The 25682-nt window shown below is 39.5% G+C and overlaps 1 protein-coding gene across 1 annotated transcript in view; it reads right to left on the bottom strand.

Moving 5' to 3' along the window:
* Positions 1–23182, bottom strand: part of mRpL53 (mitochondrial ribosomal protein L53) — a 70055-nt gene extending 46873 nt beyond the window's left edge. The window contains 1 exon segment of the mRNA NM_001191047.1: positions 22876–23182. Coding sequence (NP_001177976.1) covers positions 22876–23021 — 146 coding nt within the window. The 5' untranslated portion in view covers positions 23022–23182.
* Between the last annotated feature and the right edge of the window lie 2500 nt (positions 23183–25682).

The raw sequence follows: 25682 nt of genomic DNA, 5'->3' as shown, positions 1-25682 counted from the left end.
GTATATGTTCTTGTAAATTGTTAGCCGCATTAGTTTAAACAATTCTAATTTCAAAGGCGAAGTATTTTTAACAAGACGCATAATTGATTTCTGTTTCAGCCGGGATTTAACAACTGATTCCAAATGCTATTGTTTAATTAAGAAATATATTTTGTTATTGTTGAGAATATAAAATAAAAACAGACTCTTTTTTGCTCCTTTCCCCTATCTTGATCCTGGAACCGACTGACTATCCAGTCTCTTGGGGAAAGTTAAACCGTTACATGGCGCTCGGACAGGGACTTGATTAAGAATATTTCGCCTAAAATTTTTTTTTACGTAAATTGTACACAGAACATCGTCTCAAACTAAAACCGGGGATTTTTTTACGATGAGGGTTAGTTGGATTTACCGCCTCAACAAGGAGCAGCTCATCTCCGAACTGCAGGGGAAAAACCTCAACTGCGAGGGTACCGTAGTAGAGCTTCACCAACGACTAATTCGATATGTCTGAAAGAATCCACAGGATTTCGTCGGGAAAGCAGAAGATCTAACTGGGTATGATGAAGAAGCCGATTTGAAACAAGACCTAGAACTCGAACGCTACGAATTAATTCAACGAACGCTTGAAGAGACCCGCAACGCCGGACGCTCATCCACCCCGACCGGAGATCCACCGGAAATACCACCAGGAAAAAACAAAGTTCTCGACCAGATACGCAAATGGAACTATCACTTTGAGGGAAGTGACGTCTACTCTTTCTTAGAACGGGTCCGGGAAATACAGGCATCGTACGGATTTACCGGTGAACAGCTGCTGCAAGGAGCCCCTGAACTGCTACGAGGAGAAGCCCTGCAATGGCGACGAAATTACGCCCGCGACTGTCGAACCTGGGAGGAGCTCTAAATCAGTTCTGGTTAAGAAATTTTTATTTATCGATCGGAGAATGACGGAATCTAACAAGACAAGTCGCCGAAAGGATTCAAAATCCAACGAGAACATAAGGTCTTACTGCAATGCATTGACGACCCTGGTGAGAAGAAGGGGAGGATATACGTTGATAGAGCAACTCGACAATATATATTACAATATGAAACCCGAGTTACAATTGCGGGTGCGCAGGGAAGAGATAACAGACGTACCTCAGCTCATACAGCGTATCGAAGAATACGAAGATATTGCTGTCAAACTGCGCGAACAAGAACGAAAAACCGCCATCAATAGCGCCTCCACAAGTAAAAACACCACCGACTATTATAACAGAGCCGAATGCTGTTGGCGTTGCAAACAACGCGGCCATTCGTTCGGGAAACGCGCCAAGGGACGGCTCTACAGTAGCGGGAGACCGCCCCAAGACTGCCAATACCTCGTAAACGTACAAATAAACCATGATACGGTGCTGGCATTGGTTGACCCAGGGGCCGTGAGTTCATTCATAACACCAGAAACCGCCATGATCGGACAAAACAACGGTTGGCGGCATGGGAAGCAAGAGGCGATCGCTACACTGGCAGGAAGGTAAGGCGATGACCCTCGGCGCCACCTTCAAGAACAAATTTATTATCATGAAAGGATTACGCCATGAGATGCTATTGGGGATCGACGCGTTACGCAAACTGAACATCCGCTTGATCATAGCAGGAAAGGAATTACAACCCAACCGGTCCAATACCTCGGTACTCTCAGTCAGCGACGTCGGCATTCAGGAAATCTCGAAAGATCAACAGACACGAATGGACTAACTCTTCGGGAAAGTTAAACCGTTACATATTAATCTTGAATGCAAAGTAGATGGCATTATAAAAATAATCGACTCGCACATAGCTTTATTAAAATGTGTCCTGATAGAAACGTTCAGCAGTTTATTAGCAGTCACTGCCCAGTTCAGATTGATAAAAATTAATAAAAAAGACTAAAAATAAAAATAAATAATCAAAAATATGTTTTTTAAAAATGATTCAATGTAAACTTTAAGTATAGAATTTTATATATGAGTGTATGCATGTGCCTATTAGGAACCTAACCTAATAGGCACATGCATACACTCATATATAAAAGTATGTACAAGAATGCTGTACTGACTGACTTTGTGTTGTTCAAGTGCAATCACTGTGTAAAAAGTATCATCGTTAAGCCATGTCAGTTTTTACTTGAACGTCTTGGTTCAGCTTTTGATCTTGAACCCTATGGCGGCAAAATATACAGGTGTCAAAATACAAAAATACATGAAAGTCGAAATTATATCAGCTAGATTGAATTTAACTAAATATATTCGCTAAATAGATAAGCTTTCGTCGAGCGACGAGTTGACATGTTGCGTGAAAGGCCTGTATTGTAATATGTGAATTTATACAGTCGTAATATATAAAAAAAGTACTCGTCGCGCCATCTACTGGTTGACGACGATTTCGTGCAACCAGACAAGCTCAAGCAAACGCGAGCATAGTGCGCATGCCTCGCGTATATACTCTCAGCGCATACTATACTGTATACTCGGCTCCGTGGAGTCAGACTATGCGGTACTGTACTATACTCTCTCTCTCTCTCTCTCTCTCTCTCTCTCTCTCTCTCTCTCTCTCTCTCTCTCTCTCTCTTGCCTGTTAGACTCCGAGCTGAACGGATGTACTGCCGACTCGTGGCTTATGCCACTTACTTTCAACAATATATTTACTATTATTATTAACCTCATAGTGTCTTTATTTATCCACCACTCCAACATGGTAGCAGTCCGTGGTTAGTATGTTTGAATTTATTCCTATACCAACCTTCGGGGAGGTATAGAAATACTTATAAAAAGTGAGGTTAGAAGAAAAGCCACGTGGAAAAGAATTTAAGAAGATGTTGGAAGTTGTTTGGAAAGCTGTTTGGAAGAAAAATATAAGAAATCCATTTAGAAGAATAATCTTGAGAAGACTTAAGAAAATAATTGTGTTAAAAAATCAAATATACGAAAATATAAAAGTTAAAGAAGAAGAAATGGCTAAACAAGCAAAAATTGAAGATATTATGATACCAGTGTTTTATGGTGTAAATTATACAAGCTGAAAAATGATCCTATTAGAATAAAAAGAGTGTAAAGATTCAGTAATTAGTGAAAATATTGTTTTGCATTAAAAATAAATCAGAAACTGCCAGTTGTCTGAAAGAATTCGTGAATTTAGTAGAAAATAAATTCAATAAAAAGGTTGCAATGTGATAACGGTAAAGAATATTTAAACTGTGAGATTTATGATTTTGTAAAGTCTAAGGGAATAGAACTAGTAACATTAACTGAATGGAGTAGCGGAAAGACACAATAGGTCAACTATGGATATAGGTAGATGCTTGATGCGAGAAGCAAAAATACACAGGCGATATTGGCCAGAGATTATGAAAACTGTTGCTTATCTAAAAAATCGACGAAAAATGAGTGCAAACGGCCAAGAGAGTGTGGAAGTGCCTTTTCAGTCATGTAGCAGCTGTAAACAACCTATACAGCACAAAGACCCCAAGAAGTGTGAATTTTGTGGTCTGTACTACAACGTCAGGTGTCAAAACACCGTTAACATCAAAACTATCGTGGTGAACGACAGGCAGTTTATAGCCTGTCCCTCATGTGCAGACAACAGCAACGCCAAGGGTGCCAAACTGAGGACCAAATCCACCTCTGTCACAACATCAGCAACGGGAGTAATTGCAACAACAACAACAGGCAAGAATACTCCCAAACAACAGCAGCCGGCGAACAAGAAGACGAGGTCAGCACCACAATCAGCCAACACGTCGAGAAATCCCTCACCAGCCCGCTCGGCCGGAGTAACAACAACACCTACGTTCCGTTCCAACAACAATACCGTCCGTTGAGGCTGCTCTGAGGGACATTCGCAGAGCACTGGACGACATACGCAATGCTCAAATGGAGTCCCTCAAGACCCAGAACATCGTGTCGGAGAGGATTTCCAAAATTGAGCAGCGTCTGGTCCCGCTGGAGAAGCGACTCAAGGCCCTCGATGAGCTGCCTGCACTCAAAACTCGCATACACAATGCTGAGTCCACCGTCACTGAGCTGCAGGCACAAATCCAAGATCTGTCATCGAGGAGCCCAATGATGCAGTAGGACAGCGGCAGCACTGTGCCCAACACTGCGGAGATTTGCAGCCTACGCAGTGAATTGGCCGAGGTCAAGAGGCGCCAGGAGCAGACCTCGAACTGTGTGGTCGTTATCACGGGTTTGCATTATACCCGTGAAACCTCGCTGCATCTCCTCGCTTTCTCAGTTGTAAACGCGCTTGATCCCACGGTCCTTAGAAGAGACGTAGCATCTGTCAGGACCATGGGGAGGCTTGATGCTACAAACAGCTCCGCCAGGGGTGACGGCAAACTGCCATCACTAGCCGTTACCCTATCATCAAGTGCGCTTGCACGCTCGATCGTCATCGCCAAAGCCCGGAAACGCAAGCTACACACCAGCGAATTGGACGCCACCTTGCTGGAGGAGGCTAAAGCTCTGAGTCCTGACCATCAAGGCCTCATAAACATAAACGAGCTGCGTACAAGGGCTAGGCTGGAGGCCAAGAAGAGGCAGGGCTGCCGAACGTTCGGCAGGGAAGGGAGACTATACATGCGCTGTAACGATGAGCGAGCGTGCTACGATCATTAACACCGACGCCGAGCTGGAGACTTTTTTAGCCCGGTTTCCGCCCGCTGCCAACATCGTCCAACACTGAGGCTACAACACACACACATCATTCCACCACACCCACCATCAAGCTCATCTGCACGTCTTCATCTGGTTCTAAGGTATCTCTGTCCGAAGGTCTACGAGTCTGTCATTTTAATGCGAACTCGCTTACGGGTCACATTGAGATGATCAGGCTTTTCTTATCCACTCGCTCTCCATTCCACGTAATAGCTGTTACTGAGACCTGGTTAAGCGACAAGGTAACGCCCCCCCCCCCCTTCTCTGGACGATTACCTACTGTACAGACGAGACAGAAACAGAAACGGAGGAGGTGTGGCCCTCTACATACACAAATCTCTGACAGTTAGCGTTATTTCATAATCTGACAGTGAATGGTCTGGTAATCCAGGCAAGCCTGAATATCTCTTCTGTGAAGTATTGGCAAAGGGAGTCTCTTCTATCTTCGTGAGGGTTGTGTATCGTCCACCTCATACTCCTTTCTTCCAAGGCTCTAACTGTATAGACCAGCTAACAACCCACATGCGCAACTACTCCACGAAGGTTATAATGGGAGACTTTAATTCTGACCAACTCTCCTCATCTGAAGACGCCAATTTCATCAGGGCCTTCATTGATGAAAACTCCCTTTCGTCTGTTCCCTATGGTGCCACGCGCCACAAACAGGGTTCTGACACCTGGCTTGACTTGTGTCTAATCGATGAGCAGGATCGCCTGCTGTCATACTGTAAGACAGACGCACCTTTCATCAACGGACACGACCTTATCACGGCCACTCTCGACGTACAGATTCCACGCTACGTACCTAACACATACTCTTACAGAAACTTTAAAGGAATCACCGCCGAGAAGCTAAGGGACTTTCTTAGCAGATGTGACTGGTCATCTCTCACCACGTCATCACTCGACGAAAGTATATCTATACTTAACGCTAACATAACGAACGCCATCAATCATCTCGCCCCATTGCGGACTGTGACACCAAGACGACAACGTCACCCGTGGTACACCACGGCTCTTCGTGACCTTGTATCCGAGAGGGACAGACTTTACAGGCGTTTCAGAGATTCTAGGCTTTATTCGGATCTCCGCATTTAGAGACTAGCTAGATACTATGCTCACAAACAAGTCGAGGAAGCCAGGCTGAATTATTATTATTCACGCCTGTCTACCTTGACCGACGTTGCCGAGATCTGGAGAGAGCTGGAGAAACTTGGAATTTCTGCCACTAAGGCCCCATTACCATTCCGATTTACCACAGATGAACTCAACAGGCATTTCAGCGCGATCTCCAATGATCCGTTGGCCCCTGCCGTTGAGGATTATCTTCTCACCCTGGAAAGTCTTGACCTCCCGGAACACTTCGAGTTCAGCACTATAACAGAATCGGACGTGTTGGCTGCGGTTTCGCACTTTGACACCCAGGCCAGGGGAAGTGACGGCATCCCACAGGTTGTTATTTCAAAAGCATTGCCGGTTCTCGCTCCCTTACTAAGTCATATTTTCAACCTGAGCGAACCCTGCTTCCCATCTGCCTGGAAATTGTCACTTGTGCGCGCACTCAACAAGTCAGTTCACCAACAGCCGTGACTGACTACCGTCCGATTTCACTTCTCTGCTTTCTATCCAAGGCCCTGGAGTGGCTGGTACACAGGCAAGTCTCAGAATACCTTGAATCAAGGCTCCTACTAGATAATCTTCAAACAGGCTTCCGCACTGGTCACAGCACTCAGTATGGCCTAATTAAGCTAACTGATGATGCCAGAGCCGGGATAAACAAAAAGAAAGTAACACTTCTCCTTCTCTTTGACTTTAGCAAGGCGTTTGATACTGTGTGTCACGTCAGGCTCCTGAGAAAGCTATCCACCTTCGGCTTCTCAAAGAAGGTCATCCGCTGGTTTGCCTCCTACCTCACTGGGAGAGAGCAGGCCGTCGTTGGTGACGATAGCGAACGTTCCTCCCATCGGCGTCTTAACATCGGCGTCCCGCAGGGGTCCGTTCTGGGACCCTTGCTGTTCGCATTGTACATCAACGACATCGGTCTCTGGTCATCTCGATTCTTTATCAAACAGGATGAGTGCTAATGCCGAGAGGATAATGGGCTGGGCTGCACAGAACAGGCTAAAACTCAATGTTAACAAAACCAAAGCAATTGTCCTGGGCTCCCCCTACTACATAAATGCACTACCTTCAATAGCTAACACCTATATTAACATTGGGGGTGCCCAGGTCAGCTTTGAATCTTCTGTGCGTAATCTGGGATTGGTGCTTGACTCTAAACTCACGTGGAAGGAGCACGTTACACAAGTGTGTAAGCGTGCTCACTCGCTAATGTACAGGCTTTACTTTTTCAGAAAAAGTACCAATCTCAGATTACGCAAGCACTTAGTGCAAGCGCTCCTGTTTCCCTTTATAGACTACTATTCTCTTGTATACTGTGACCTGACGCAGGAACTCGACTTAAAACTACAGAAGCTCGTGAACACGGGGATTCGGTACATCTATGGTGTAAGGAGAGATGAGCACATCTCCCCATACAGGCGGGATCTGCAGTGGCTTACCAGTGCCGGACGCAGGAAGTATTTCACTGCTCGATTCTTACGAAAAATGTTTAACACTGCCGTACCATCATACGTATTGGCCTACTTCGACTTTCGCGTAGCACTCCGGCCTGTTTGGGGGGAGGTAACACCTCTGGATATCCCTACTTTCGCGACGGAGACGCTGAGGAACTCGTTTCATATCAGCGCCTCATACCTATGGAACAACCTGCCATCACACCTCCGGAACACTACATCCATTGCAATATTCAAGAAACTAGCTAAAGATTACTTTTTCGAACTCGAAAACGCATAAACACATAAACATCGTGTACACAGTCACGCACACGCACACACTTGCTCACTCTCGCTTAACCCATCTTCACCTCAGCATACTTTCACACTACACACCTACTAAAACAGATACCTCAAATTTATTATTTTTGTACTTTTACTACTCTGCTGTACATATTGAATCGTGCAACATAATGTACGCAAATAAAAATTAATGTAATCTAATCTAATCTAATCTAATCTCTCTCTCTCTCTCTCTCTCTCTCTCTCTCTCTCTCTCTCTCTCTCTCTCTCTCTTTCTCTCTCTCTCTCTCTCTCTCTCTATATATCTCAATTTCTTGCAAGTGACACACCACGTTGTCTTCCCTGACGTGCCTGCACTACGTCTCAGCACGCTCGTCCTCTCTTACTCTGTAATTTCCCTTTCTCTCGTACACTTTTACACAGACTCACACAGTATCAAATCAGTCTTACTTACTCCAAGAATGGGACGAGCCCCAGCTCCTCGTTCTCTCGAAGCCTTGCCGCTTTGGATGACCGGCTGTACCTTTACTTGAAGGCGCTTGGGATCCGGGTTTGCTGATCCTCACTCTCCGTCCAGATTCTGCTTCTTGCCTTCTTGTCCAACTACTTCTCGTCCTAGTTCTGACTTTGCCAACAGGGACTACTCTCACACGCTGTCAAAGTCGGGGATGGTGGAGCGACTCCTGCTGACGTTACCTTGCTTTCCAAAACAACTCTCGAACATGGCGATATAGGGCTCCTCAAGAGGACACATCCTCCAAGACGTTCCCCCAGGTTCGTCGTTTACACTCTTAAGAAAACTCAGTGTCACACTTTCTCTGTTAGCTCGGAACACGTGCGAATACTTCAAGACCCAGGCCACTTTACTCAATTCTTCGAGACTCTTCAGAGAAATCGGCGGCGGCTAAGCTAACGTTCCCTCGAAAAGAATCATTGCGCTGCATCGGCGCTAATCTGAACAATACTCTCATAAAGTTACCAAACACTTGTAGTCAACGCAAGACGATACAGGGTTATCTATATTCTAAGTTAACAAAAGGAATATTGCCGCGCTCGATTCTCATAGTAGAATCAAAGCCGCTGCTACGCACATCATTGCAGTGCTCACAATCTATCTGCTAGCTACCATAAGCTCAATCAGGTCATGTGGTATAAATGTTCTTGAGATGGCTCGCCATTGCTTGGTTATTGTCCCTATCATCTAAGTCGACCACTGTTCAACTTCTTGCATAGGATGCTATAGAGCTCTTATCGATATATAGAGATCTCCCTGCTCAGCGATCGCTGAGAACGCCCTATTCACAGATGCAGCCCTCATTCGGCTTCCTTTAACTTCCTTGCGCAGCTGACGACTTTAATACTTAATGGGCATCCCGCCACATGGTTGGTCTAACTACTGTTGATCTGTCGAACACATTAAGGGTCCCGACATGGAATTGGCATTACATCCTATTTGTTCGGCAACCCTTTGTCTTCATACATATGTAGCGTTACAGCTCACTGATCCCCCGTGCCTCCCAGACTCATGTTTAGCACTCCCCAAGTTACGCATCTCATGCGCTTCTCTCTGTTGCGCGTATATCATTGTATGTTCGCGGCTATCTAAAGGGCTGAGAACCACACGCTATTTTTATGTCTTGTGCTTCATTCTTTGATACACACAGAATATTGACAAACTCATTTTTTTGTTACACACGAACGATTTTCGCCTTTTTCGTACCTATTAATATAGACTAAAGTGACTCTTTTTTGACCGGTAGGCAAAACAGTTATTTTAGCGGGCAAAAAACATGTTTTTGTCCGCTCATTGAAAATGCTCAAATCTTCTAAACTCGCATGAAATTCAACAAGTGCAGTTTGAAACGCGAAAATCAGTACATGCGTTACAAAAAATATGGTGTGCACCAAAGGCTAAGCGGGCTTTTTGGCCTCGTGTAGTTTCAGTACTAACTAAACTCCACACTCGGCCTAAAAATGCCCACTTTACGCCCATGGTACACAATATCATTATCTATTATTTTAATAATGTATTGATTTTTGCACAGAAGCTGATGATAGCAAAGAGCAATTGAAGGCAGTATCCAAGCCAGTTAGTAGAAAGCAAGAATTAGAGGAAGATGATCAGGATAAAGGTACAAATAAAATTGGCTATGTAACATTTTTATCTGTAAATATAATTGTTTAATAAAAAAATGAAAGTTATTTTGCGGCGAATGTAGTGCTTTATTATGTCGTATTTTTTCCAACAGTGCAATAATTTTACTTAAATAGTATTGAAATATGGATAACGTTTAACATACACATTCTCACTTGAACAAATTTGTTCGTTTTTTCGCGATTGAAGTAGATTATTTCTTCTTAAAAAGCAATTAAAAAAGAAAATAATGAATTTTTATTTAAATTGTTGAACAAGTTATTTGCATGTCTTAAACAATAATTATTAGAATGATATTTTTTGACTCGGATATAAAAGTAGATAAATAATCTTTTATAGCACAGTGTGGCTTAAATCCGCGTTTAAGTCACGCCTATCCGTGACCTAAGTAGTCCATTATTGTACCGTGTATATAGCACTCGCTACGCTCGTGCGCTAACCTCACAGTACAATAATGGACTACTTAGATCACGGATAGGCGTGACTTGGCGGATTTAAGCAGCTGTGCTATAAAATTGTATACGATACTCGTGAACTAAACAGCCCATTAGTGCAAGGCGTTTTATCACCCTCGCTGCGCTTGGGCGCTAATACACGTCGTGCAGTAATCGGCTATTTAGGTCACACATATCGTAATATACTATTTCTGCACACATGTCAAAATATATTTTATGTTGCGTGCATAGCAAAATTAATACAAAATTGTGGTTTTGAGGTTAGACTGATATAAATTTAAACAAACATATTACCAGCAATTTATATAGAATATTGGGCTGTAAAATTAAGTTAAATTTTAAATATTTCGTAACTTTAGTTTCTTGAAACATTTGCTCAAATTACTAGAATTATATTAATCTGTGCTTGTTAAATATAAGTTTTATAATGCTTTTGCGTATTATTTACAGAAAGTAATTATAATCCTAGTGAAGTTGAAGACGATGATTATGATGATGAATGTGAGTCGAACAATGGTACAAAAAAGAGAAAAAGAAAGCCTTCTGCTGCTGCGAGTAAATTTGTTTCAGACAAAACACCTAGAATGAGGTGGACTGCAGAATAAGAGGACTGCGTTTATATGCTGCATATATTCGACAAGGAACAATCACCAATGTAGAAATTCAAAAATTAATAGATGGTAATTGTTTAAGTGGTAGAAGTGTTGCACAAATTCGGTCCAAATTTTGGAAAGATAAAAATGCACCAAAAAAACCGAAAACTTCTGGGAATGAAGTATTGTCTACTTCATTAAGTCTGAACCATGTTCCACTTGCGATCTACAATAATTTCCAAAAAAATATTGAATCTAAAAAAGCACCTTCTGTGAAAGAATGCTTGGAAGTACTGGATTCATCATCGCCTAATTTATTTAAGTATACTGTCCCTCAAATAATAGAGTTTGTTAATAAGACAATCAGATTCGATATCGAAGAATAATTAAAAAAAAAAGGTATCTTTTATTCGCTAATTTATTTTCCATAACGTACAAACTTGTTTGTAAATTATAAAATCTAAGGTCACCAAAGGTGTTATATCAAGATGTGATATAGTATTTGGGCTACAAAGTTATGTATGTATTAACTTGGTGTCAACAGACTTTAAACTTAAAATGTGATTTATTAATTTGAATAACATCAAAAAGTATTACTATTTTAGTTTATAAAATGAGATTTAAAAGTCTAAAAAGATGTTTCTAATATTGTACGACGTTAAAAAATTAGTATGGATAACTGGTATTATAACCATACATTTAAGATGGTTATTTATTTCGTTAAATAGTATTCAGACTAATACTGTTTTGGTTTATAACCATGGATTTAATAGTTTGAACAAAAAAGTTTCTTTGTTTTGTATTTAATTAAAAAATTAATATTTATAACTGGTATTATAGCCATAAATTTTATTATTTCTGACGTTTATGACGGTAGCTCGGCCGTCATTATTATTTTAAGTTGTTTGTTGTTTATGCTACTATTCACCGTTTCCGTCGGCTGTGCAGAAGGCACTAGATTCTACCGACTATAATCTATCCGCGCACGGACGTAAAGACGTATGAACACGCGGCGATGATAGTAGTACTCAGGACGTGGATTCAAAAGGAGGAAAAGTCAATGAACACTCGCGGATTATTGTAAAACTTAGACTAACTGTTTATTGGTGCTTGGCTTACACAAGCGCGCCAGACGGGCGCATGCCAGCTACCAGCATTTAGTCGAGGTGAGAGAGAGAGAGGAGGCTTAAAGTCGCCCGAGTAAGCGAGAGTTGATAAGAACTAGTACTTACAGATGTACGTGGCCGGCACGGCCGTTCTAACCCACGCGAAGATGGTCTCGGACGGATTGTCCTCGGTTCGGTTGACCTCGCAACCCTCGCACACAATACTCGCAATCGCAGAGTGTCTATTCGCGAAACGGAGCGGAGCGAAGACAGACTCGGAATGGCTCGCTAGCGCGAGCACAGATTTACCTATGCCCTCTGACACACTGTTGTCAACTCTTGACAGCAGTGTGCGAGCAGGTGGCAACATTGTACGTTGCTGAATTTAAATCTCTCGCGGTGCTTATTCTCTCTCTGTCTCTCTTACTCTCTCACATGCTGCGCCTTTAGTAGCTGTAACAACAGAAGTATTATACAGAATGTTGATTCTCTCCCAGAGAGACGTCGTAACGTGCTCAACGTGCGTTAATTGCACTGGCAACCGTTACAACACCCCCCCCCCCCCTTCCAAGACGCTGGGTAGCCGGTCAGGTGTACCAGCTCTTATCCACTACGTCTATCCGGGCGATCCAGGACAATTCTATTTTTATTTAATCAAAAAGAAATAAAGATGATAAGAAAAGAAAAGAATATGGAATCAAACAAAAGTATATCAAGTTAGAGGGGTTACCTCCTTTCTCTCTCTGGGTTCCTATAGCTTGTTACAACGTCATTCACGGCCGTTACCGAATTTGTACACGGACTAATGTCGGCAGACTTATGCCTAACGTCGAACGCAAAACGAAAAGGAACGGAGAGATTAACTTCTGGAACAAATAACCCGTTTTACATTTGTCAAAGCAAGTTTCTCATTATTCAGTCGGTGGATGACTAACTCGATCGAATACGTATGGACGGTTTTTGTCACTTTTCAACCGGACGTACATGCATCATCCTAAACGGTCTAACATAAATTTCATACCATGAAAAGAATTGCGACAATATCTGCCATTTGTTGTGTCCGACGGTTAGATTAACTCACGAGAAGCTTCGAACGGTTTTATAAAACGATGAGAATAATAAATGCCTTTCGTATCTCGACAACCATGTGCATTTGACGTACGAAACTTGTCGTAACCCTCCTCATAGTTCGCGGACGTATTGATAATAATTACGGACGCTAGCGGTTCGAGTGAAGTCCCTTAAAATTTACTTTCATGCCCCACTGTCGAGAACACTGCTTAGAAGCATTTTCCTCGGTACAATGTACTGATGCCTATCTGGTATCACCAGCGAGTTTAAGTACAGCGATTTTAATTTTTGGGTTACTCTAACCTGCCGTATTATTCCACGTCGTTTGCAGACTACTAACCTGAGTACCATTAGTTCGCACGCATTATGCTACGGTCGCTCGAATACTATTGCTATTCTAAAAATAGTCCTACAACTAATTTTTCAAACGTCTCGCGCTCGAGAGCTATATGATCGCTACAGTGGAATAAACGCATTTTCCTTGATCTTCTCTCTTCAGTTGTGGAGTCGTTGGCACGGCCGGCTAACCACTTCCTAAAAGCGGACGGGTGGCTTGCCTAGATGTTGGACTGAGTTTTAACAGATGTGAATCTTCCTCGGACGTAAATTCTGCCATCTCGGATCGGATTATCTATACAGTATAACCAATTTCGTTATCAGAGGATCTTTCCTCCTCCTGCTGTTCCAATTCCGTGAACAAGCGATAACAATCTAAGCGCAATAACATGCGACTATCATCCGCTGGATGAAATTGGTTGCAAATAACACCCGCCCGACTTTATGAAAGACTTCACTAAATCCGTGAGTAACTCAATTTTCCGTGTGAGCAACGCAAGCGTTGCACTGCTCTCACATGGCGTACCAGAACACGATATTTTTCCGGCTGCTTGGCAACTACATTGTAGCGTGGATTGCCCTTGCAATAGCCTGTGTTCTGAAAGTGATGAATCGTCTGCCAAGTTGGACTGATTCATTTCAGAAGTTGACTTCTTTGAACCGTCGGGCGCTTTCACTGATTCTTGATCGTTCATAACTGAGCCATAGTTCAAGTTAAACAAGTTCTCTATGGAAGTACACTTCTTCGTAAGGTCGGACATATTCACAGATTGTTGTTCGTCCCAATGACAGTTGAGCCTGTTGTGTGAATTTGCCACTGTTGTATTTTCACAAATTGAATTATGGTGGTTGGGCGTGCAAGGATTATCCAACTCTTCCTTCGACCCTTGTGTAGAAGAATTCAGTAATGGTTTCGTTGGTACTCTAGCATGACTTACTGATGACTTCCTCTGCTTCCCAACCTTAGCTTCCACGGGTTCCTCAAAGCGTGGTAATTCTTGTGCACGACTAAGACTCGGTATACAGGAATCTGATGTGTTTCTTGTATTAATTCTCTGTCGATCGCTGATTCTCTGAATCATCGGAGCGATACCGTTCAAGTACGTCGTACGACGTGCTTGACGAAATTTTCCTACGTCGTAAGAATGGTACAGCATAGTTACGGATGTGAAATCCGTTGGCCTATACTCGCCTGCGAGGTAATAAACTACTCGCTGGACTTTTTCCTCTCTGGAAACTGTTGTTTTTAAATTAAGGTAGTCGAGAGATTTTGACAGTGTGGTCTCGTCCTGATTTGAGATTATCTCCCTCAGAGCATCCGACCGAGTTCTGTAGGGTGTCAGATGTGTTTTACTATCGGACGGTACAATTAAGTCGGAGGATCCACCCTCGCCTAAAACACATCTATCCGGTGAAACGGACGTCAAATCTTCAGACATCATCTCCGTTGATGGTACGCTGTCTGTATCAGTCCAGTCTTCTTCCCTATCTGGTGAGACTGTTACACCTGTTTGTGACGACCTACTAGATTTTAAACTTATTTTCCGTAATTACTTAGTTAATACGCGAAGGTGAAGAATATAATACAGTAGAAAGAATTGAGTTTCCAATTACCAATTAAATAAACAAAAATACTCTAAGGTACGTGTCCTCGAATTATTCAATTATTGAGTAATCAGCTGTGCTGATCAGATATGATAATGTGATCTTGTTAGAAAAACAACAAAGATTATTTTTAAATTATCATTGCAACTATAATTTCCGATTTACTCAGCCATGCAGTTATCCATACTAACACGACCGAATTCCGAAAAAGTACTTTCCAAATTAAAATCTGTTTATTTAAGCCTTATATCCGAACGGATGTGTACACAAAAAATTTGGCAACAACAACGCAAAAACTAAATTTTCAATGATTCGATGAATAGCAGTCTGTTGATAGCAAAAAACTTCCGATTTTGCTGACTATTGTTTACCGCTAGATCGCATTAGATAGAGCTATATCGGACTATTCTGTTATTGTATACGGCTGTCTATCAAATTCGCCGCTTCACACGATTGTGTTGATAATATTTACAATTGGAATACTCTAATCTATTCTCTTCGTTACAATAATAACACCTAATTTACTAAGTATTTAAGATCCGTGTTTACCGCAACCTCGGATGTTAACGAGCAACTCAATAAAATTATCACAACAGTACTTGAATCTCGAATTTATATACAAGATTTATTCAGACGCAAAAATGTTCGATCGCTTGTATTTCGACAAAGAAATTATTTTCGCTGCCGACTAGCTATTTATGTCCTACAGAAAATCGTCCAAAAATTGCATATCATCACGAATATTCGTAAAAGCAAAAGAAAACTAGTAAGCAGCTTAGGAGACGTACTAAGCTCAGTTGAGACTACAACTACGCTTGCTTAGCTATGCGTGATTTATTATAGTACTAGCTATACGTTCGATCGAACGTTTAATTCGACGGCTAAAACGAAAATAACACTCACAGCACAACCGAAAATAGAAATTTCATTACTGTATAAGTGTGAATTTTCGTGGCATTAGACAAAATTTATGTGTAACAATCATCTCGAAAATACAAGCTTTAACGATCAAATCTTTGAGCGTATGTAATCGCAAAAATCATGCGCAGATAATTTTAAGTTGCTAAAGACTAAAATTAAACATTTACGATCTCAAATTACGGACGGTCGTGTGCGATCCTCAATTAACCGTATATGCTCAAAAAAAAGCACAGTTCAATTCTGATGAAAACGGACATATACATCAAGTTTTCTGCGGTCCGTCTCATTCGCACACATACCACTACGATTCACGAGTCTTATATAGTTGCTTGCCGCGCGCGGATGTAAACAATACCGCGCGATCGGCCGTCTTCGCTCTATACATAAGTATACCGCTCGGCCGTTTGGCTTTTCGCTGCTCTGCGTGATAAACTCACGTGAGTATTTAAATTTTCGCCGCACGGATTTATTTTACAATTCGTAATTTGTATAATTCGCGTACTTTTTACTTCAATTGCCACTATAGTTGGGCGCCATTTATGACACTCGGTTAATACTTTTCTGCCGTGTTATAACCAGGGCCAGAAGGGCCCTGTTTATTGTAAATTAACGTCGGGCGTGCAGAAGGCACGGCTCGGCCGACTCAGATCATGCACGTGTTTTTACACGAGCCCGCGGAGGCGGCGTAGGTCGGGTCGTAGGAAATAACACACGAGAAGTTTAGATAAGGAAATGTATATTCAATTGTAACTATACACGGAGGTGCAAACGCCGCACACTTCGACGAACGATAAAGAGAGACGAGAGATATTACCCTGTCGACGTGAGAGAGTGAGAGTGGAGGTACTTACAACTCGGTAGTGGCAGTAGTACTTGACGCAACGGACGTGGTCCAGTCTCGGACGTGGAGATGTACAGTTCGGACGGGCGTCGCAGCAACTCGTCGGTAACGCACGGACGAATATCGTTCGCTCTCGAGATGCTCGCAGGACTCACAACAAATCCGCGTATATAGTAGCGCGAGCTACTCGTGTGGATAGCGCAGCGAGACTAACTCTAGTCGCGGTTCTCCCGGCCGTCGGCACAGCGTTGGCGAGATATGACATAAAGTTATAACGGGACAGTTTTTGTGAACTGACAGGGCTCGAAGCATCACCACCTTTTTGGCTATTTCTACATGGCATTCTTAGCTATCTATTAAAATTCTACTTATAAATAAATTTTATTCATGCAACGCAACTTATCCAACTAATTACGGTGATTTTTAATTAATAATTTTACTGAAAGTCCGGTATAGTTTTTTTTTCAATTAGTAAATGCTTACATCGATTATTGACAAATAATTGATGTAAAATAGTAATTGTTATTCTTTTTTCACGTTGCATTTGATATAATCGCGTAAACTCGAGCAAACGATCACTATTATTAGATTACTTTATGCCAAAAGTCTCTACGGACTCCTGTGATTTCGAGAGCAGGACAAATAACCAGTTGGCCATCTGCGTCTTGATACGAGAAAGATTGATCGGTTGAAAGGTTGGCGTTACGCTGTTTCAAGATAGTAGTTTCAAGATCCTGCAATTTCGCATTAACCCAAATAAATCTTATTCCCGCTGAACCTGACTACCATTAGCATGATTTGATGATGTGCCTGATGATTCTACTACGCGATGCTAACGCCAAACTCATGACACGCAACGTACTCTTTCAGCAAAATAAACTTCTAGACTTTGAAGAATTTTCAATTGGTCAGCTAGGCGGTCTGCTACAAAGTGAAAGAAGAGAAAGTCGTCTCGTGGCTCAATGTCTTGTGCGTCCCGAAAAATCTTCTCAAAGGTGCCCTCTTTCTCTCCATTAGAATCTTTCAAATGACGCGCCGCGACCCCCTGAGATATTATCACGAAACTCTTGGATTACTATAGTAAAGACACTCCATATTTTTCGCTGCGTGCGTGGGGGTTGATGCAGTTTTACGCAAACACTATGCGCGAAAATAGCCGCGCACTATACAGGAACACCTTCGCTCGGCACAGCTCCCAATGTTTCTTATTAACGCGCGCGATTTTCTCCACTGCTCGCCATCATTTGCTCGCTCTTTTTCTTTCTCTCACTCTTACACGTTGTCTCTTTCTTTCTCCGATCGCTTCACGGTAGCGGCGCGTAAAATTTCCCATCGACTGTTGCTCGACTTGCGATGATGGGCGACTTACTGTGTGCGGGGCTTACTTCACTGCCTCGTGTTTATTGCGCATGCATCTGCTCTTCACTCAAGAAAATGACAGTAATAAATGTGTATAATATCTTCAGGTACATTTTATTTCTTATCTTTGTTGATGTCGTTATTGGCTTGGTTTGCCGGTGTGATTACAAGGTAACACTTGCGCGTGGCTGTTTTGAATCGGCTAAGCGAAACAAGATACTTAAGGTTAGCAGGGATCAAATTGAAGACTCTCGAACGTCAAAATCGCAGATCTAAATCGAAGCAAGTTTCCAGTATCTTTGCGACTCTAGTAGCGGTATGGGTGGACGCACGATCTTCATTTTTCGTGTATAATTTAGTGAGGTTGGAAAACTACTTCATATTAATGATTTCGTACATCGGAAAATCAAGAAATTAAGCTCTACGCTGCTTAAAATTTGCCCACTCTATGCACGATCTACAAGAAATAATGTGTTCCATTCTCCTAATTCCTTAAAAGTACCTTACACACGAGTTTTGTAGTTCTTGTAGATGATTGCAGAGCTAAACAAAAGCCTCTGGGTATACGCAGAGCAATAGCCGATGTGCGGTACAACCAGCGTACTCTACTAGCGTTTCTTCCACTTACTGCTTATTTGACTATTAAAGATGTGCAAAGCACTTAACTCCGCTATTCATAATCGCAAAATCATACAAAACGAACTTTGCATTATTTTAAGAAAATCTTCTGTACGTTTATGTGTTTTAGTATGGTTGTTTAAAAAGCAAAAAGTCCTTAATCTATAAAGTGGTATGTAAATAAATTTTAAAACAGATTACTTAATATTTTTAAATGGACAAAATGTATGCTTGTCATCACATAATCTTTGTCTTTTTATATATTTCTTGTGCCTTACTTGATCATATGCCTTTTTTTGCTACAATATGATTTTTAATATTAGCAAATTTAAGGGATTTCCATATAAACTGTATTCTAATTATGTCAGTTGAAGCTCTTAAACATACCTAATTTATCTCTACGCAAAACACGGTTGTTTATTATAAATTACGTTACTAATTTCGGGCATCAATAGAAACTGAATACTAAATACAATCAAAATTGAACGCAAATATAAGTGCACACTAATGTGCAATCAGTAAACGCAATCAAAACTATATGTACTTAACTTGATTGTGGTATTTGAATGCCGCATTCAAAGTTGATTGCAGTATTTGAATGCCGCATCAAAGTTGATTGCATCCAATTAATATTGGTTGCAGACTTTTGGAATCTGCATTCAAAAGTCCATTACGCATTCAATAGTCCAGATTAACAAACTAAATGCGTTCAAATCTCCATGGAAACACACACACACACATATATATAAATATATATTTATTTATTAATATTTAAAAAATCTTTTGTTGCAATCGAATTATTAAAAAATAAAAATTTTGTAGCTCACAGCCAGTGTTTTGGTGTTATCATCTGGATGGTAAAACGGCATTGGCCCTCATTATGTGAATTTTATAAATTTTATTAATTTAAAAATATACTGAAGATTAAAACATTTTTAATGATTATCACCTAATAATCAGCTGATTATCATTAGCATTATATCTCATATAATCGCCTATTTGTAACTATCAGCCTCAATAAAAATATCAAGCTGGTATCACCTGATAATCCGCTGACGTTTTGACACGATTATTAGCAGATTATCATCTAATAATCAGCTGATTGCAATTTGCTTTTTTTAGTAGGAAACAGTCTATATAGTGTACGGTAGTTACTGCGACGGCGTACATGATACCTTAACTATTAAAATAGATATAATATTGCAATCAAAAGAGTAGAAAGCCATAAATATCTTGGATGAATTTTTGACTTAAGGAGGTTCACCACTTACAATCCCTGCCAAAACTTCAGCTCGCTGCTACGCTCTCTCAGCATGGCCTTGCCCTCTCCGCAGTGCAGACTTTTGAACGCGCCTCTACCAGCCGCACACATACATTGTTAGACTCGCCGCGGGGTTTTATGCTATCTTCCCCATGGGCAACCTGTCATTGGAAGCAAGTGGGTATATAAGAAGAAGAAGGTAGCTGATGGGTCTATGAAATACAAGTCCAGGTTGGTTGCTCAGGGGTTTTCACAGGTAAAAAGAGTGAATTTTGAGGAGACATATGCACCAGTTGTACGCTTCACTTCCTTAAGATTATTATTTGCCTATGCGGCACACAGAGGTCTGGAAATATACCACCTGGACGTTGAGACCCTACTGAAAAAAATCAGATGACAATCAACTAATAATCAGCTGATAATCATGACAAAACATCAGCTGAATCAGGTGATTTCAGCTCAGTATTTTTAATAAAGCTGATAGTTACAAATGTGCGTTTATATGAGATAAAATGCTCATCATAATCAGCTGATTATCCGGTGATAATCATCAAAAATTTTTTAACCTTCAGTATACTTTTTCGAAGTTTTTTGTTGATTTATTCCAAAAACTCAACGTTAATTCAACGTAGATTCAGCATTGAATCAGTGTGGAGTCAACACAAATTTCAGACTGAAATCAATATTGAAATCAGTATTGAATCAATGTTGATCTTTTTGGCAGGGTCTGATTATTATTTTTTTGACTTAGTTTTTATTTATTTAATTTTTAAGTTATGTATACCATCCCTATGGACACTGTGCATAAATTGATCCGTGGTATCGTGACAAAATCCATTACCGCCGCGGTCTCATGAGAAGTACGCTTTAAAATGCAGGTGCTGGTAACTCTTGGCATTTGATAATCAGACTTTGCATGCCATCTGTTTTTAAAGGCTACTTCTCATGAGAACATGGCCGTCATGGATTTTGTCATGATACCATGGATCAATTCACACGCAGTGTTCCGGCACCTTATGTGTGTTTCTACAGGATGCCTTTTAAAGGCATGTATATGGTCAATAAATATAAATATATTTAATATATTTAAAATAGTTAATCCTAAATTTACCACATATTTTAAATATGTATTACAAATAATACTATTAGTTTGTGACAATCTGTGATAAATACAAGCAATGTTAATATAATGTTAATATGACTATGTACCTGAGTAAATATGTGATAAGCATGATCGTCTATCTATGCTCTAAAGTCTAAAGAACAAAAACTGGCGCTAGGAAAAATAAATGTTTCGATTTCTTCTTTGAAAAAGTATAAATCATTACTTTTATACTTTTGACTAGGACAAAATGAATAAAAGGTACAGTTTATTCTTTTGTAAAGAATAAAACGTAAAGTTGAATCTTTTTAAAGAATAAATCTCTCAGTTTAATCTTTTGTAAAGAAAAATCCCGCAGTTTAATCTTTCATAAAGAATAAATTTTTACTCCATCATTTTAAAAGAATAAATGTCAGTTTATTTTTTTGCAAAGAATAAAACGCACAAATTAATCTTTTCCAAAAAATGAAATTTCGGTCCGCCGTAAAAACAGTATACATATAGTAAACAAAGTATACATATAAGCACAGCAGAGCTATGAAATAACATACACAACAATGAATGTTGTTTAATAATTTATACTTTTCCAAAGAAGAAATCGAAACATTTATTCTTCCTAGCGCCTGTTTTTGTTCTTTTGACTTTAGAGTGTAATGATTTTTATGTTAAAATGCAATTTCTGTATTTTGTCACTTTATGCCAAATAAATTTATAATAATAATAATAATAATAATAATAATGTATTACATATTATAAATATAAGTATTTATTTTCAACAGGCCCTGTTAAAAATAGTCCACAGACATTAAATTATTAATTGAATTCTAAGCTACATTTGAATCCCATTTTTTTATTTCCATAAGAATCGGTAGGAATTGATAGGATTCAATGAAATTCTATACTAAAAAGGACTACAAAAGTTAATAGAAACTAATGTTTGGTATTAACCATCGACTTCGATTGTTGTTTTCTGTATTAGAATCGATTGACTCCTGTTGAATCTAATCAATTTTAATCGAGTCCTTATAAAAAAAATGATATCCAAAATTAGCATAGAATTTGTTGATAATTTGATTGATCTATATTGACTTTTTGTAGCAGAGTAAAAGATCTTAACCTAATGCACCCAAATTTTACGTACGGTCTATTTAATTAAGTAAGCACTTAACGTTCTACACTATAGCAACTCTTAGATATTAATAGAAAAAAAATTGATACGCACTAATATATATATATATATATATATATATATATATATATATATATATATACACATTTGTACATTTCTGGTACTTATAAATTACTTATTATGTTCAACATGGCTAGTCACATGCATCTAATGCATCAATATTTTAAAATTTTGTTATACACCTAATTTTGAATTTTTAATTATGGACATGAGAACAACTGTGGATTATGACACTACCTTAGGATACAGAACAATATATTATCATAAGTATAGTATACATAATATTTACATACAGCTATATCTCTATATATGAGTGCACTAGACTATAAAATATAAATAAAATGCGAATGTTGAATAACTATTTAGGGAATGGCTCTAATACAATTTTAAATCTATGCCAGATTTAATCATCTTATCAATCAATACCCAAAACTACTTTCCTAGAGCCAAACATAACTTTCTGGTAAAATATTTACAGTGGAAACTGGTTAATCTATTACTATCCTAAATGTCATGTACATTTTTTTTAATAACTTGAAATCTCAATAAAAATGCATTTGATGAATATATTTAACAGTAACTGGAAATCTGAATTTCAGAACAGTACTTTATTAAATAAATTTGTACTTACTATACAATATTTTTAAAATAATGTTTTTTAATCAGTCAAAATAATTATTTTCAATTTAAATAGTCAATCAAAAATTAAATATTATATTTATTTGTTGCTTTTGAATAAAAACTAACCTTGTTTCAGAAACTTTTTCATAAAATGGATCGAAGCGTACGGTAATTTTGACGAGAGGTTTCAGATTAATTAATTTGATTTGTTTAGCAATAGCGCTTATTAATCCACCTGAACGGCTACGACAGCCACTAAACGAAATGGACATATTTCACTATTCGAAAAGCTTTGAGATTTATCATGTAAATTAGGAATATCGTCACTCGGACTGTCTAGCAATTCTAGCATGAAAATGGAGCATGAACTCAGAGAGATTAAAAAGAATTAGAATGATTAGTTATGATGAGATAGACACCTTTTTTTTTCTCCGTGAGAGCTATCTCGGGCCTGCGCCATTCGCAAGTTTAGGCAAAAATGCACACCTGGTGGATATATTTGGAAGCTCCGAAAGTTATACCAAAACAAGTGATCATAACCTCACAATGATACAGTCATTTCTTTGATCTCACCCCACTCCTCCACTGTTAGTGTAAATCAGTGCTGGGGTCACGATTATTCAGAAGGTCGCTCAAATGCCAACTTCAGAGGGCATCGCGGTAAAAGCGATCCTTTGTCCCCTAAAGTCAGCCATCGGGCGACCCTGCATCAATTCGAAAATGTTCGAATTACCGTTGGCTGCAACGATGAATAAGAAAATTAGTCTAACTAAAACTAAAAAACAAGAACCCTAAGTAACAAATCGAGTTACCCAAGATTTTAATACCGTACGTGAATATTAATATATCCCATAAACTTAAATCTACCTACCCCATGCACAGCGAGATGCAAATGAAAAAATAATACTAAACTAAAATCTCCTCAAACCATCAACACCAGGCACAGCAAGTTGCTAACAAAACAAAAATATTAAATCCTAAGTACAGTAGCCCACGCAAAAATCAAAATCAAAATACAAAATCTTAAGCCTGATATAAATCAATTTACCTAATACGTAGAAAGATAGAAATATTGCATTTTTAAATATGTTAGCACGTTGTAGGAAGGCGGGCGAGCGCAAGAGTAAGATTAAAAACTAAAACGCTTAAACCCACCTACCCTATGCAGCCCTGTTAAAACTATTGACATTCAATTTTATGTACCCTAGTAGAAATAATTGGGTGTGCCAAAGTGTGGCAAAGTATGCTAAAGTGTGCCAAAGTGTGCCAAAGTGTGCCAAAGTGTGCCAAAGTGTGCCAAAGTGTGCCAAAGTATTCAAATTCAGAAATTTGCTGCACTTTGGCACACTTTGGCACACTTTGACACACATGGGTTTTTCGGAAAGAAACATCTCTTTTTTGACAAAGTATGGCACAGTATAGCACAGTTTGGCACGGTATGGCACAGCATGGCACACTTTATTACACTTTGGCACACTATGGCACATTTTGGCACACTTCGGTACAGAGAGATATATCCCGCCGCCCGCGCGCCAAAACATTGCCACTACACGATGCCGTCATATCGACGGCACGCGTGGAGCTTGAAGTCCCAGTTATAGAACGTAACAATAAATAATTTAATAAAAAAAAAAAAAATTCTAGCGTCGGTTAGACTTGAACCCGGATCATTTGGGTTAGTAAGCTGAAGGTCTACCACTGAGTCACAAGTACTCGTTACAGTTAATAAAAAAATTTAAACTCATGTACTTCAAGCAGCTTTAGATACTTAGTACTTTTACAATATTAATTAACAATTGCCCGTAATTGCCTTAAAGCTGCTGTCCGCCGTAAATGTTGGAAAAACATGCCTCAACAGGGGAATCTGTCGGGAATACAAGTTTTCCAGATTTCGTACAAACATTTTCTATGTCCTCAATTTCCGAAAAACCCATGTGTGTCCAGTGTACCAGGGTGTGCCAAAGTATACCAAGGTATGCCAAAGTGTAATAAATTTCCGAATTTGAACACTTTGGAACATTATGGCACACTTTGGCACACTTTGGCACACAATCCATTTCCACTAGGGTAAAGATTTTAAACTATTACATTTAGAATTTTACATATAGATCTTTACGTACAATTTCATGTAAAATTTTACAATTTTAGTTTTACAATTTTATTGATTCATGTAAGATTTTAAAATTATAACATAAAATTTGATGTGAAAAGAGACTGACTAAGAAAATATTTTTTTAAATACGTCGGCATATCGGAGGGAGGCGAGCCAGAGAGAGAGGATAATATTAATTAAGATGATAATATCATTTATATAGAGAATAATTTAGCAAGACTCCCTCAATCAAACTCTTGCCTTTGGGTAAAACCAAAACTCTAGCTGTGTGAGGTTGGTAGGTTTAGGAATTTTGGTTTTTGATGCTACTTTCACGCACGCTCGCTTCTTTTAAATATGCCGACGTATTTAAAATAATATTTACGACTCAAACTCTTACTGAATGGGGTAGGTGGTTTTAAGGATTTTAGATTTTAATCTCACTCTTGCGTTCGCTCGTCTTCCTTCAACGTGTGGACATATTTAAAAATTTAATATTTTTATCTCTCTACGTATTAGGTAAATTAATTTAGATAAGGCTTAGGATTTTGTATTTTGATACAATGTGACTGGCTAGTTCCAGTCCCGTCTCTGTTAGCCATTCGTGTATTATGCAGGTTGACTCTTCAGCCATGTCTGTCAATTCTTCTTTATGTTTCGCTACTACCACTACTGCTATGTCGTCAGCGAATTCTACGACTATTGCTCCTTCAGGTAATTGTAGCTTTAGTACCGCGTCATACATGATGTTTCAAGTTGGTGGGCCAAGTGCTGACCCTTGAAGGATGCCTCCTGTAACTTTATATGTCTTGGTACCGTCCTTAGTGTCATATAATAGAAT

The sequence above is a fragment of the Nasonia vitripennis genome (assembly GCF_009193385.2).
Source record: "Nasonia vitripennis strain AsymCx chromosome 4 unlocalized genomic scaffold, Nvit_psr_1.1 chr4_random0005, whole genome shotgun sequence".
NCBI classification, from domain to species: Eukaryota; Metazoa; Arthropoda; class Insecta; order Hymenoptera; family Pteromalidae; genus Nasonia; species Nasonia vitripennis.
Note: the sequence above shows the minus strand (reverse complement) of the source record. Positions and strands in the feature narration are given on the sequence as shown.